At 46.9% G+C, this 14169-nt stretch overlaps 1 protein-coding gene across 2 annotated transcripts in view; it reads right to left on the reverse strand.

Annotated features, from left to right (window-relative positions):
* Positions 1-105: 105 nt before the first annotated feature.
* ALK (ALK receptor tyrosine kinase) overlaps positions 106-14169 on the reverse strand; it is a 307088-nt gene continuing 293024 nt past the window's right edge. For both annotated transcript variants that reach the window (XM_036380516.1, XM_036380515.1), the window contains exons 24-30: positions 11804-11901; positions 10628-10720; positions 8873-8974; positions 7586-7720; positions 6917-7007; positions 3535-5609; positions 106-926 (exon numbers count right to left, since the gene is read on the reverse strand). In XM_036380516.1, the coding sequence (XP_036236409.1) occupies positions 4905-5609; positions 6917-7007; positions 7586-7720; positions 8873-8974; positions 10628-10720; positions 11804-11901 (1224 nt within the window). In that variant the 3' untranslated portion in view covers positions 106-926; positions 3535-4904. The remainder of the gene's footprint in view (positions 927-3534; positions 5610-6916; positions 7008-7585; positions 7721-8872; positions 8975-10627; positions 10721-11803; positions 11902-14169) is intronic.

A 14169-nucleotide genomic window follows, 5' to 3' on the forward strand; every position in this document is an offset into this window, starting at 1 on the left:
AGAGTGTTCATAACCTTAATAATTCTGCAACTTTGCCAAGTAAAAATGGATGTCCAGAGACATCTGGACATTGATCCAATCATTGCACAGCCCAACACGGAGAAATCCAGCTACTGTCACTTTATTTGTCTTCATGCCTTGTGATTCACTACACTTGTTTACAATACAAATACACTATTCAATACAAAATACTCAATGACCATATATTAGTATTTTTCTTCATAGTATCCCTGAAGTGCACAGGCCCTTCCTTTATAAACAATGTTGCATAAACGGCTGTACATGAGACAGACACTCCTAAAATGAAGCTCGGTACTGAAAGAAGCCAGGAGGGGACACTTGGGACGTTTCCCTAGGATGGGTTTAACTCTGGGACAGACGAACAGCGATGTCTTTGCTGCTGTGGAAGGCTGTTTTATGCTATTCCCACCTCCAGGTTCTCATCCCCCAGCAGCCAGGAGCAGACATGCAGAGTGGCACCTGCCATTCCCTGTGGCTGCTCCCTGTGTAGGGCAGCTGGAGCAGCCCTGGTCTGACACCGCTGTCCAAGACCCACTCGGCCACATTAATGCAGCCCTGGGGCTCCCACCATGGACCCTGCACCTCCTCTGGCTGTGGCCAGGCCCCTCTCCCACCCCACTCCCTCACTGCCTCGGGGGAGCAGAACCACCCTCGCTCCTGCCCTGCTTCATTCCCTGGCATGTGGTGGGGAAACAAAGTTCAGTGGCACAAAGGGAAGGTGATGGGACAGCTGGAAAGGCAGAGAGACAGGCAGCCGAACCCAGTTTACCTCCAGCAGCTCATGGAACCACCTACTTATCCTCTATAGGAAACCAGGTAACATCCACATGGAAATAAGCCATTTTCAGGGTTTTTCCCCAGCTGTGCTTTACATCATGTAGATCATACTGCTTCCTGCTTTTCCACTGCAGAATGAGGAAGACATAAATCAGAACATCATTATTACCAACACAAAAGATTAACAGTCTTAAAACAAGTTCCTTAAAAATATACAGTGTGTCAATAGACTATAACTTAAAAAATAAGTCATTGACAAAAAGGGTAAGAGGGTTAAAATAACTTGAATTTGTTTTTCTCCTACTATTGAGGGGTTTGATAGAGGAATTTGGGATTTATAGAGTGCTTTGGTCTGGTGAGCCCATGGTGACTTAAATCCCTTCTGCTCCCTGCAGCTCTGAGTACTGAACAGGTGAATCGTCCTAGACACAGAAATTAAAATTTCTGGTTCATGCTCATGGCAACTGCAGTTTGAATACAATCAACAGAGCACCCTTTGCTCCAAACAATTAATGGCAGTATTTGTTTTCTAAGAAAGAGGACAGGCAAATGCTCCAGGTCCTGTTTCTAAGTGAGGAGATTTGATTACCAGCAATATTTACAGAACAGTTTTTGCAACCTGGGGTACTGTGCTCGGACAGCAAACAGAGATACCAAACTAAATGCTTGCTGTGGAAGAGCTCAGAAATTGTATGGTTTTGACATTAAAAATGAGCCCAAACTGGATTTCTGAATTCCAAGAGTTAAGAGAGAGGGATTAAAAAAAACCCAACCAAACAACAGTAATACAAACAAACCCCAAATCTCCAGCCCCAACCAACCAAGAAAATCCAAACCATTCAAGAACCTACAACAGAGCATTTTGCACTGGAGACACTAGAGGGAAGCTCACTTAAAAGCAGCTGCCAGTGCTGAACAGTATTTGTCTCAATGCACTGTATTGAGCAGACTGGAGAATTTCAGTAGCAATTCACCATTTCCCCTAATCAGAATTATCTCTTGACATATTCCATAGGTAAGAAGCAGGACTGTGTTTAGCTCCTTCATTTTTTTACAACTCCCATTCTGTAAGAAATTCCATGATAAAATAACTGCACAGTACAAGCTCAAAGCAGTAACCACACCTTCACCATGGCTGGGAGAGCCTGCCTTTCACACCTACAGACTTAAAATCATCTCTTGCTGCTTGTGCTTTTTAAGTTTCTTTAGAAATTCCACCTTTAACATCATAACCTGGCAGCTCATCTGCATTTGTGCAGCATCGAAGCTGCTGCCCCAGATCCAAGAATTAATAATTTCAGCTAGTCAAAGATCATTAACTTAGCAACTTTTTGTTCTTGTGCATTCTTTTGAAAACACTCATCAGTAAACAGGTCAGCTTCTGCCCTCAGTAACTTTGTAAGGCAGCAAAAACTCAGAGTGTGCTCCTTTCCAAAGAAAGGCTAAAGAAAACAATGAGTTCAGCTTTTCTGAAAATGAGAAAGCTGGAATACTTGAATGAAAATTGCTATTATATGTGAATAATGTCCTAGTGTAATAAATTGTTCAGATGGTGCTTGCCTCCTGAATTAATCAGCTTTCCTGAGACTCGAGAAACTGCCCCACTGAGTTTACTGAGCTAGAGAGAGAGAGAGAGACTGGTGTGACACTAACACAATCCTGAACTAGACAGAATCCCTCCCCAGTGGCTATTTCACAGCAACAGCTGTGAGCCTAATAACCTGGGAGATGACAAATACCCTCCTAGCTCAGCCTAAAGAAGCCTGTAAGCGTGACCCTTGTTATCCCCCTAACCCATGCAGCAGCAGTGGGATGGATCTCTAGCAGATGAACATGAAATTCAGAGCAGCCCCTGACCCAAGCTTCCCAACAGGAGCACAGCCTGTTAACCAGTCACCACATCTGCTTTTGGCTTTGGTCTAAATAGAGGATTTAATTCTGGGTATCATAGGCATCAGAAAGGCAGATTAGGAGAACACACTAGTGCTCCCCCTGCAATGTGTTTTGTACGAGGGGGGTGGTGTTGGGGAAGATGAAACAGGAAAGCCCCTTATAAATATGACTGCCTGGCAAAAGATTTTGAGAATATGGAGACTCTAAGTGAGATTGAAATGAAAGCAAGCTTTGAGATACCTCAGTTACTGAACAACTGGAAAACAATGGTATGGCCAGCTGAAGGTAATTCCCCTTTTGATCAAACATTACCCTCTGCTTGCAGACAAATCCAAGGGTCAGAGCAGACCCTACTAGCTTGGCAGAAGGGGTCCAAAGAGTAGTTTTTAGGGTTTAAAATGTAACACACTATGGTAATGCAATGATTCTTATAGGCTGCATGTAAATGCTATAGGATTTGTATATTGTAGTAGACTGTTTAGTGAGAATCAGAATATTCAGCACAGAAGATTTATTGTATTGTAATGGGAACCTCGCTCGCTCTCTCATCCTCTTTACCACACTCTTGCCTTCTCTCTCTTTACCTCTCTCTCTCTCTTTTGTGCCTGCTCTGAGCTGTGGCTGGCAGCTCCCAGCTGGGCCCCTGCATCCACACCTTTGCAATAGACCTCAAGTTCCATGACCTGGCTTCAGAGATCTCTCGTCTCTTGTCGTCCCAACTGTCCCACCCCATCGCTCCTACAGTGTGGCCCAAGCCAAGTCCTCCGATTTCAATCTGCCCATCCCAAAGTTTAGGAGGTATATACATTCTGGTTTGTTCTCTGATGAAGACAGGAAGCTTACCTCCACGTTTGGATCCAGGGCCAGACTCAGGGTCACTTGACTGAAATGAAGAGTCTCAGACTGAAGAACACCTTCCCACTCCTTTGCTGATGCTCCAGTACTCCCATTTCTATGGAAATAAGCACCCCTTTTTTGGATAGCGATCATGCTAAAACAGCTCCTCCCAACCCTAAGCTGAAGTTACTAATGCACATCTTTACACATGAATTATTTCCTACATCTATGTTTTGACAATACACTTAACTGGAGTATTTTTCATGCACGGGGTGTACAAAGTGAGTCAATGGAGTGTTTGTCCTTAAACCACTATCATACATGTATTTTGCCAAAGGAAAAAGGGCTCTAAACCCTTCAGTACAGACAGTATCTGGCTTCCAGACAGTGGCACGATGTAGTCTTCTGCCTTTATGGTGTTGTTCATACAGTGTATATCAAAGGCTACTTCAAACCTTTGAAGTATGCAGGTGGCTGTCCCTTTTCAGGGCACGGTGAAAGTCTCTCTCATGACCATGGTCCTTTAAAGCTTCACCTTGATTCCACTTGACACTTCAACATTCCTTATGAAGGGCATCCCTACTTTTGTAGGACAGAAGGAATTTTAAAGGGTTTTACTTGGTTCTAGTGTTTAAGCATAGGTGAACAAAAACAAACCAAAGAAAACCCCAGCCAAACAATGCCCACCCCCTGAATGCCTCATAGCATCTACACCCATCCTCTGCTTCCTCTGCCCTCCCCTTCAAGTGATGCAGTGTGACCAGGGTTTTTCCACTGCCCTGCCAGCACCCCCACAACACTGTGCACTCAAGGACTTTTGAAGACTGGACTGCAGCTGGACCAAGACTGGAGAACATGCCATCGCGTCACCATTCAGCGCCGTCGTATTTCTTTATTTTGGTTTGTATAGAGCATGCTCTTCCCAAACCCACTACAAGCCCTGCCAGCAGCAGGAGATCTCCAGGTCTTCCACAGCAACGACAAGTTTGGCACGGGAAAGCCCAGACATGAAACACTCATGGCAGTGAGCCGCGGCTTGACACGGAAGCAGAGGACAACTGGGAAAAGCTCACAGGAAGGGCATGACGACAACCATGCGGATGAGTTGATGCAACAGCAGCTGGGCCTTGCAGTTAACAACAGTTCCCTGCATCCTCCCTCCCCCTCGTTCCTTTGACTCTGCTGGGGCCCCGGTGGTTTGAAGCCTCTCGGGTTAGTAGAAATTACAGCCTCAAGGGTGGCACTTTTGGAGCAAGTTTGCACGAAACAGGAGGTGATGCTGTCCCATGCCTTGCTCGCGGTGTGTTGGGTAACGGGACATCTCTTCAAGGCTCAGGGGCCACGGGGGGGAAAAGTCAAGAGAGGGTCGAGGGCTCTCAGGGCCCCTGCTGGGTTATGTGGCTCTTGTTTCTGAGGACAGGGTCCTCGTAACTGCTAGCACAAGGTGATGTGGAGCTTTCCAAGGGCAAGCCCTGCTGCTGGTATCCGTAGTTGACGTTCCCACAGGGGAAGTGGCGGAGCCTAAAGAGAGGCACTTCTTTAACGCTTGCGGTTAGGGAAGATGGCTCTAAGAGCAGGGAGGAGCCTGGCAGCCTGCCAGTCACAATGTTGGGCCCCACAGTACAGTTTCCTTCCTGTCCCAAATTCTCCCTCTCGGGCCTCTCCTTCTCCAGCAGAGAACTGTTTTTGCTGGCCTGCTTCTCCGCAAACCAAGAGCCGTAGGTTGGATTCCAGAGGTTGGTGGGCTTGTTTCTGGAGCCCCGGCTTTTGTGAAGCTCGGAAGGGGGGTTGGACTGGGCATAGGCCATGTTGATGTGTCCTCCCCCTGTGGCTGACTGCACCTTCCCCGGCGGTGGCTGTTCCAAGGCTCCCACTTTCCCTAGAGATTTTCCAGCAGTGACGGCTGATGCCAGGGGTGGTGGAGATGGCAGGGTTTGCTTATCATCCTTTCTGTCTTGGTGTGTTGAGACCAAGAGAGGAGGAATTCCTTCTGGATCGTCGGGGCGCATCGCCACCTTCTCCTCCTCCTCAGCTGAAGGGCCGTATTCTACTGGCAGGGCGGTGTTGATGACATCAGGATCCTGCCCAAGGGAACAACGGGAATTCCTCAAAGCCTGCAGCCATCACACATCTAGCAGCTGTCATGCTATGATCTCAAGACATCCCACCACCCAGAGCCCACATTCCATGAGGAGGGGATGCAGACAAAGTGCAGTTAGGTGTGAGATGCAACAGGATATCCTTAAAATCCAACTCCTTTTAAAGAAAGTAACCCTCAAACTCACCATAGAACAGCAGAGGCACAAAAACAATGAAAAGCATTTTTTATGTCCAGCAAAATTTCCTGTGGGAATGCTTTTTGGAATCTCTATCATCTCAGAGTTCATAACACTCTCAGATAATACTGAGAATGTTGGAACCATGTAAGTATTGCCTCCACATGAGAAGGGAGGAATGGGAATGAAGAGTGAAGACAATACTTGCAGACTCCTTGAAGCCTGAATCCACAGGGGCTGTGGTTCTGAGCTATTTAAGCAGTTTTGAAAATTAAACTGAGAGAAAATGCAGTGATCTTGGCAACCTTTACTTATTGCTATATGCCATGGCAAGCTACAGATAGCAGAAAAAAATACCTCCCAATCCCAGGATCCAAACACATGTAAAAAACAGATCAAGCTTCCCAAATAGCAAGGGAAAGCAAACTGATTGAAGTGAGCAACAGTGAGATCATACAAGGAGCCTGTGCTGATGCAGGCAGGAGAACATTTTCCAAACTGCTCTATTCCTCACAAGCTAAACTGGTGGTAAAAAAAAAAAAAGAGTAAATCAGATTTTGGCCTGGAAAGCCAGCCACATCTTTTCCCCTCTGCCTAGCCTAAGAATCCCCGCTCCTTTAGCCTGGCCATCTCTCCACCTGCCTACTCCGGTGCTGTCAGATTAAAACAAAATTGCCAACAGCTGCTGAAACCATCTGCAAAGGGTGCTCTGAGCTGGGACCACTTCTGTTCAGTGCTGATTATGCCTTAAGGGTAAACACTGGGATGGAGTGGCTGGGATGAGGCATGTGAAAGCAGTGCAGGTTCTGCCCTGTCTTTGCTCTTTTGCTTGCTGGAATCTGTGCCTCTATAAGCAGAAGCAGGGCTACAAGTGTGCTCTCTGTAAAGCTGTGTCAAACTGTGTCAGCCTGTGCCTTTCAGCAGCAAAAGACAAGAAGATCAAGCACCTGGTGAGGTGAATATCCCAGCCAGGGGTCCCAGGCTGACATCAGTCTCCCTGGACTGCAGTAAGTGCAGTGCTGCCTCCTCATCTCGAGTCCTGGCTTGTCTAGAGAGCTCTTTAAGAGGAACCCTCTCCACCCCTGCCATCTGAGGTGAATGAACATGGATACCTGAGTGCAGTACTCAATCCTCTCCAGGATTATGGCAAAGTTTGGCCGGTCCTCAGGCTGGTGCTGCCAACACTGGGTCATGATGCGGTAGCTGGAAGGGCAGAACAGGAGATGTTCATGAATGGCAGATCCTGTGGGATGCGACAACTGCTCATGGCAACTTGGGAATCACAGACATTCAGCACCATTCTTGCTTCTAATAAATGAGAGTTCTCTGCCTTCCCTGGAGTTGGACAACTGATGCACTGGTGACCACTGGAGTGTGACAACCAGTGGGGTGAAATGCAGAGTCTTTCAGAGAAATTACTCATCCACCTGAAATCCATTGGACAACACACTAAAGCTAGGCAGGGCTGCAGATAAAGGAGCCCAGTTTTCCCTGCCTGTGAACAGTCTGATGCACTGAAGTTTCACAGCTAACCTAAGACAGAGAAATATTGTGTCATTTCTGACCAGACAAGCAGTGGCCAGGACTTCTCCAATGGGCCCTGATTTATTCTCCAAAACAACAGAAAAATTAAATATTAGAGAAATCACTGGCACTAAAGATTAATAAGGCAGATTAACCATGATTAGGTCAAACTTAAAGGTCATTAACTTTTGAGTAGAGAAAAAGCATTTGAAACAGAAACTTAGTTGCATGAATATATCAAAGTTACAGTCTCATACACAGGGCCAGGGCAGTTTTTAGGTGGATCCATCCTTCCTCCATTGGTGACAAACTCCAGAACCTCCTGGTTGCTTTTGCTGGGGTAGGGCATGTATCCCAAAGAGAATATCTCCCACAGCAACACGCCAAAGGACCTGAGTTCAAACAAAGAAACAAGAAACAAAGAGAAACCAAGGAAAACAAAGTGAGGGATACTGGAATGACCATCACCAGTGGGCAGCGCCCTTAGGTTCAGTTCCATCAGCGTTGCTTTTTGCAACATTTGATCAGGCAGCTGGTGGAAATCTTGCTGTAGGATTCAGACATAAATAAGCTGCACAGCTGTAACTTTAAAACTTTTAACAAATATCAGTAGTTGACTGTTAGGTGAGTGAAGCCTATGATGTAGGTAGGTAAACATGGTTGCTTTGCCCTTGTACTCAGCACTGCTCAACTGGAGGTAACAAAAGTGAAACGTTATCCTTTTCTGAGGCACTGACCACTACCAGAGAGACAAGTTTTGACAAACTTTTCCTCTGGAATAGCTACCCTGCATGAAATATCCTGCTAGTGAATCCCCACTGGTTCTCTGAGGCCCACAGGCCTCACCTCTCACTCAGATTAGAATGAAAACACTCCCCAGCAAACACAGCCCTGGCCTGGGTGCTGTGGGCTGCAAAGCCCTGGGGACAGTGGCTGGGACAGTGCCCCTCCAAAGCATTCACCTGATTTAATTCACATTAAAGCTGTAGAGAGATGTGCAGCAGTGGGAAACTCCTCTGCTTGGTGCTGAGACAGGCAGAGCTCAGCTGTACCAGGGTGTGGACCTCACCCCTCTGCTTGCTCAGGAGCTGGGTCCTGGCCACCAGCCCCTTCCCCCTCCACACACTCCCTGAGCTCTTGCCTCCTGCTCTCCCGATTTTCTGGCCACTCAGGAGCTCCAAGTGCTGCTGTAGGCCAGGAGAAAGGCAAAACCCACATTGCAGGACACACTTCTCCCTGACTGGCAGGATGGATTGTGCCTGCAGCCTCCCATGCTGCTTTCCTCAGTGTGGCACTGAAGCTTTCCTGCTGCAGCAGCAGCACCTGCATCTGCTCTGCTCTCCCTGCCCTGCAGCACCCACCTCTGCACAGGCCTGACCCTTCTGCTCCCTTGTCTCCTCAAACACTGCTGGCTCTGAAAGACCCAGCTTGTCTTTTTAGTATGTGAGAAGTGAACAATACCATGTGGTTTTTACAAAATATTCACGGTTTACAAAAGGGGTCCCAACACAGACAGAGCGGCCAGCGGAGGAAAGGTAGCGCACCATGTGTCTGTTTTTGATGTAAAGATCCCTTCCATGAAAGCTTCAGGGGGCATCCATTTGACAGGCAACATTGCACACCCACCCTTACGATAGTAGCTGGCTCTGCAAAGAACAAACAGAACAAAAGAGTCAGCCAAGGATTCAGAAAATGCCATCAATATGGGATTTTCGTAATTACAAATATTCAAATTATGAGCCAGAGGAGAGACTACTTTAGGTGGAACAATCTAAGTGCTGGAATGACCTGTTTCTTCTCATAGAAGCAGTGGGAAAGAGCAAATCATGGAAGTGCTGTTTAATGTACACCACTTCAGGCCTGACCTGGTGAACCAGTTCTCCTCCTCCTCATCCTCCTAGGGAATTACTAACACAGTAACTGCTGCTGGCAGAGCTTCCTCCTGCCCTTTTCAACCACAGCAAGATCTCCTCACCTCATGTCACACATGGTCATCTTGGGCATACCCAGCAAGAATAAACCAAACCTCTCCCATATATACCCAGTCTAAAGCACTGTGAGTAAAATCCAAACCCCTCAATAGGAGCAAGGAACTTCTTGAGGAGGATGCCAGGTCATTAGAGCTGGGACAGTGACACAAAAATGTTCCTGAGACAGGAGTTGCAACAGTCCTTTGGAGTTGCTGTCATTTAAAATAAAACCTGCAAGCCCCCAATGCCATGCTGGCATTTGCAGGAGGCTGCTCATGCAAGGTGGTATCACTGATCACAACAGCACAGCCTGAGCTTCCAAAGGGTGCTCCTGGACAAAGAAACACATGCAGGCTTCAAAGGCACCTTTGAAAGCTCAGCATCAAAGTGTTCATCTTGGCAGTCAGTTTGCTGTTTGTGTGAGGGTGACAGATGCTGCTCTGTCCCAGCAGAGCCCCATCTGACAGTGGGGCTGCATGGGGGCTCTTTGTGGAGGGAAAAACACCCAAACAGCTCTGATACACTTGGGTTTCTGAAGGTAGCACTCTGTTTGCAGCACCTCAGGCTGTGATACTGCCAGAGCTCAAGCTGAGCAGAGCCAAACCTGGCTTAGTAATTGCACAGGAAAATCCCCAAGCAGGAAAAAAAAAGAAGGCAAGGCACTGGAATAAACTGTGCAGGTGACTGAGCATGAGGCATTCCTTCTTCTGAGTCAGGGCAAATCAATTCCTCAGCACAGCAGGGTATGGAGCTGCACTTCTAGAGGTGCTCTGTGGAAGATGAAACATCAAACTGCAGCCCTGACTGCTCATGGTCATTAAAGATTTTCTGGCACTTCTTGCAAGAGCAAAGGTAGTTAACCCTGTGTCCTGGCTGAATTCCAGTTTGGGTGATTACATTTTCCTGACCTTCTACACCTTCCTCCTTGAGCTGCAGTAAATTTAGGAAATTTACTGGTGACACCAAACCAAAGGTGCAGGGGTAGCATCAAGGAGAGAGATTAAACTCAGAATGATTTGGGATCACAAAACAAAGGGGCACATCAATGCCATTCATCGTGGAGAATGTAAAAAAAGGAAACTGAGGACAGAATCTAAGAGAGAGGAAAAACCTTCCATGACCATTAGACTCCACTGCCCAGGAGAAAACTGCCCAGGGCAGTTTAAGGCAAACACCAGGAAGGCATCAGTTGGGATTCACCAGGCTGGCATCTCTCCACTCCTGCCTCACCAGGGTTACACAGAGCAGCACAAGAGGCTGCACAAACACTGCTCCTCCCCCATTTCAGTGACCTCCCACTTGCAGGTACCCTGGGCTTGGCTCTGCTACCTGTAAATATCCCGGGCCATTCCAAAGTCTCCAATCTTAGCCACTCTCCCAGGCCCTCGACAGGTAAGGAGGCAGTTCCTGGCAGCAATATCCCTAAAAGGAAAGGGAAGAAAAGAAACAGAAAGAGAAGAAGCACTTAATTATTAGACAGTTTTGCTAATCAAAAAGAAAACAAAATATAGGACCTACTTTCCTGAGCTGCAGAGAAACTAAACAGCCAGAAAAGTCAGTGTTTATGGATAACTGCAATGTCCCCAGTTCCAATCTATCCCCACAGCAGGAACAGTTTTGTTCTTTAACATTTTCTCTTTAAACTTCACATAACATCTTCCAGTTGAAAGGGTGGGCCTCCTGTGAGCCTCCCTTCACCCCAGGGCGTTATTTTTATGTCTCTAAGGAGTGCAAGAAGAGGAGCTGATTTCAGAATGTACCAGTCCCAACATCCAGCTGTCTGGGCAATGATCCACTGATCTGTTCCTACTGTGATTGTTCAAGTGTTGTCAAAAGGCTGTTGTACTGCCAGAGACAGGTGTCAGAACACTGCCAGAACTATGTGCAGGTGTTGCTCTGAATACTGAATCTGTGGGCCTGAATCTGTGTATGCAGGTAAAGCTCCAGCTCCACCTCTGCTGGGCTGGAGTAAACCTTGAGGTCTGAATAGCACAATGGCACAACTTGTGGTGACTCTCAGAGCTGCAAACTGCCACCTCTCTGCTCATCTCTACTCGGCAGGCAGATTCTAGGTGCTTGCCAAACACCCTGTTTTGCAGGAGCAATGGTTACTGATGCTGCCCTTCTGGCTGTGCTTGTACAGGTGCTCTTCGAGGGGGAGAAGAAAAAGCTTCCAAAATGAGCAGACAGGCACTAAATAAAATTCGTGACAGGGAGAGCTTTAAAGACTTCTGTCACAAGACTGTGTCCATCTGCAGAGTAGGCAAATAGGCTGCACAAGTGCAGGCCCTGAGACAGGGCTCAGGATCTTTGGCAAAACTACAGACCTTTGCCAGCCTGATTTATAGCAGCTCCTCTCTCTATTGCTTCTACAATTCTGATCTTGTCTCCCTGGTTTAAAGGTATCCAGCCACTAGAGTGCAGCAGGACACAAACAGATGGAGCAGGGCATTATGAGCCCCTGCTGGCCTTTCTGCAAGTCCTGCCCAGGCTGGGCTCACCCACCTGTGAATGAAGTGGTTCTCCTCCAGGTACTGACACCCACAGGCAATGTCACGGGCCACGTGGAGCAAGTCCAGCATGGAGAGGGAGGAGGGCTGATTCTGCCAAAAGACAAGGGACGCACATGGGTTAAAAGCAGAAATATGGTGTGGTTTGTCACTGCTGCAGCGCTGGGAGCTCCCCAGCAAGTGACAAAGGGATTAGGGAAATGCACAAGAGAGAGTTCATACCCATGAACTATGAAAGGATGTGCAGACACAACGTTACACAGATCCCAGAGACAGAATCAGAACAGACAGAGTCAGCTGGCTCTGACTTTCCAGCTCCATTGGGATGCCCCTGTAAGAATTTCCCCCAGTTCTCAGGGCACATCTTCTGAATTTTCAGCACGATTTTTCAGATCTGTAGCCTGAGCTGTTCTTCACTGAGTTTCTCTGTATTACTGCCAGCTCCTCTCTTAAGTCACCTTGAACCACGAGAATGACATTTTGTATAATGGCATGAGTCACATTTGCTCTTTCCCTCCTCCACATCTGTGTAGGTTTTATCTTGCCCCTCAGAGCACTGGCACAGTTTTGTGTAGCCAATGGCTATGGCAGGCTAAGGCTGCCAACTCCTTGTTCCTGCCCCTGTGATGAAGCCCACAGCCCTTGCCAGGAGGAGCCAGATGCTCTAGTGGAAAGGGCAGGATTCACACTCAGCCCCTGCAGCCAAACCACAGCTGCTGCCCTGAGGTGTGAATCAGTGATCCCTGAGGTGAGATTCAGTGATCCCTGTGGTGAGATTCAGTGATCCCTGTGGCCAGTCCTGTGAGGGAGGGGAAAGTGCTGCTGCCTGTGGAGTGAGGAGAAACAACCGGGTGGCAGTGACTGCTCATGGCACAACAACCATTTCATGGCTAAGTGTTTATCAGCCTTAGTTATTCCACCAAACAAGCTTATCACACTCCTTGGCTCTCTCTTAGGACACCAACCAGTCAGCCTAGTCCCCAGAAGGCACACCTGTCCCTGGGGTTCTCACACCAGTGCACAAATGAGCACAGCTTCTCCAGTGACAGGGACTGCTGGCTCTCCAGCCCATCTCCAGATGCATGCCATGCTGTGCTGGCCATCCCACCTGATCTAAACCACTGCAAACTGGGACTGGAAATAAGTCCAGGCTCTGCAGCAGCCACTAGTTAAACAGTGGTCATTGGCTGGTAAAACCCAAAACCAAAAATCAACCAAATAAAAAACCACAACCAAAACCAGACAACAACAACACCAACAACAAAACAAAAAAAAACCCCAAAAAGCCAAAAACAAACCCCAAAATCAAACCCCAAAAAACCTCCCAAAACCAAAAAACCCACCCAAAACCCCCACCAAACAATAATAATAATAAAAAAACCCAAAAAAAACCCCAAAAAACAAAAAAAAACAACTTAATGTCCTCTGAAGATATTAGGAAAAAAAACTTGCCTCAATACTTAGCTAATGAAATAATTGAAAAATGGTGCATCTCTATGTGAACAAAGCCTGTTTTGTTCAATGCAGGGCCATAAACCAAAATGTGATCTTGTTCCACCTGCCTATATTTTATTATTTACACAGTATAGTTCATTGCATATATATGCTTCACTGATTTTTTAAAACACTGGACTGCATCTCCCCTTAAACTTTCCTCTTTACAGAGCAACTATTTTCTGCAAACATAAAGCAGCTCTTTCCCTGCCATTTTGTGGGGAAGGGGGAATAATCTCTTTTACCTCTGTGAGTTAAAGTGACTCACCAGCTACACAAGATGGCTACAATAAGAAAGAATGCACATCTCTTTTTCCCTTGCAGGGCATAACCAAGGGGAAGTTAATATCTCAATCTACCCATTCCCTGCTCTTTCAAGCAAGGGTCAGAAACTTGAAGTGAAAACTGAAAAACTGAGTAAAAAGCCCAATTCTTTACTCCACAATTGATTTCAGACTCAGGCTGTACTGCAAAGCAGTCTGTAGGCTGAAGCCACAAGCTGATTTGATCTGTATAGCTTTTTTCTCTTTTCCCCTTTTTTTTCTTTTTGCTTTCCTTTCCTTCCTTGGATGAATTCCTTCCACCTTTTTTTGGCTAAATACAATCCTAAAACAGATGTGACTGCCCAGCCAAGGACAATTTAGCCATGTAATTTGTTTGAAAAATGGAGGTTTGGGATTCATTTTGCAAGGGGGCAGCCTTGAGACAAACCAAAGGATTTGCTTTACAGCCTTTGCTCCCCAGATGAATGGATGGTGCCAGCTGCAATGCTCCACTGCTCAGGGCAGTGGGCATGCTGGAACCACTGGTGTGACACCTCCCAGGTGAGGCTGAATCTTGCCAAAGGTGAATGAAATTCTGTGTATT

Source organism: Molothrus ater, chromosome 3 (assembly GCF_012460135.2).
Source record: "Molothrus ater isolate BHLD 08-10-18 breed brown headed cowbird chromosome 3, BPBGC_Mater_1.1, whole genome shotgun sequence".
Classification (NCBI taxonomy): domain Eukaryota; kingdom Metazoa; phylum Chordata; class Aves; order Passeriformes; family Icteridae; genus Molothrus; species Molothrus ater.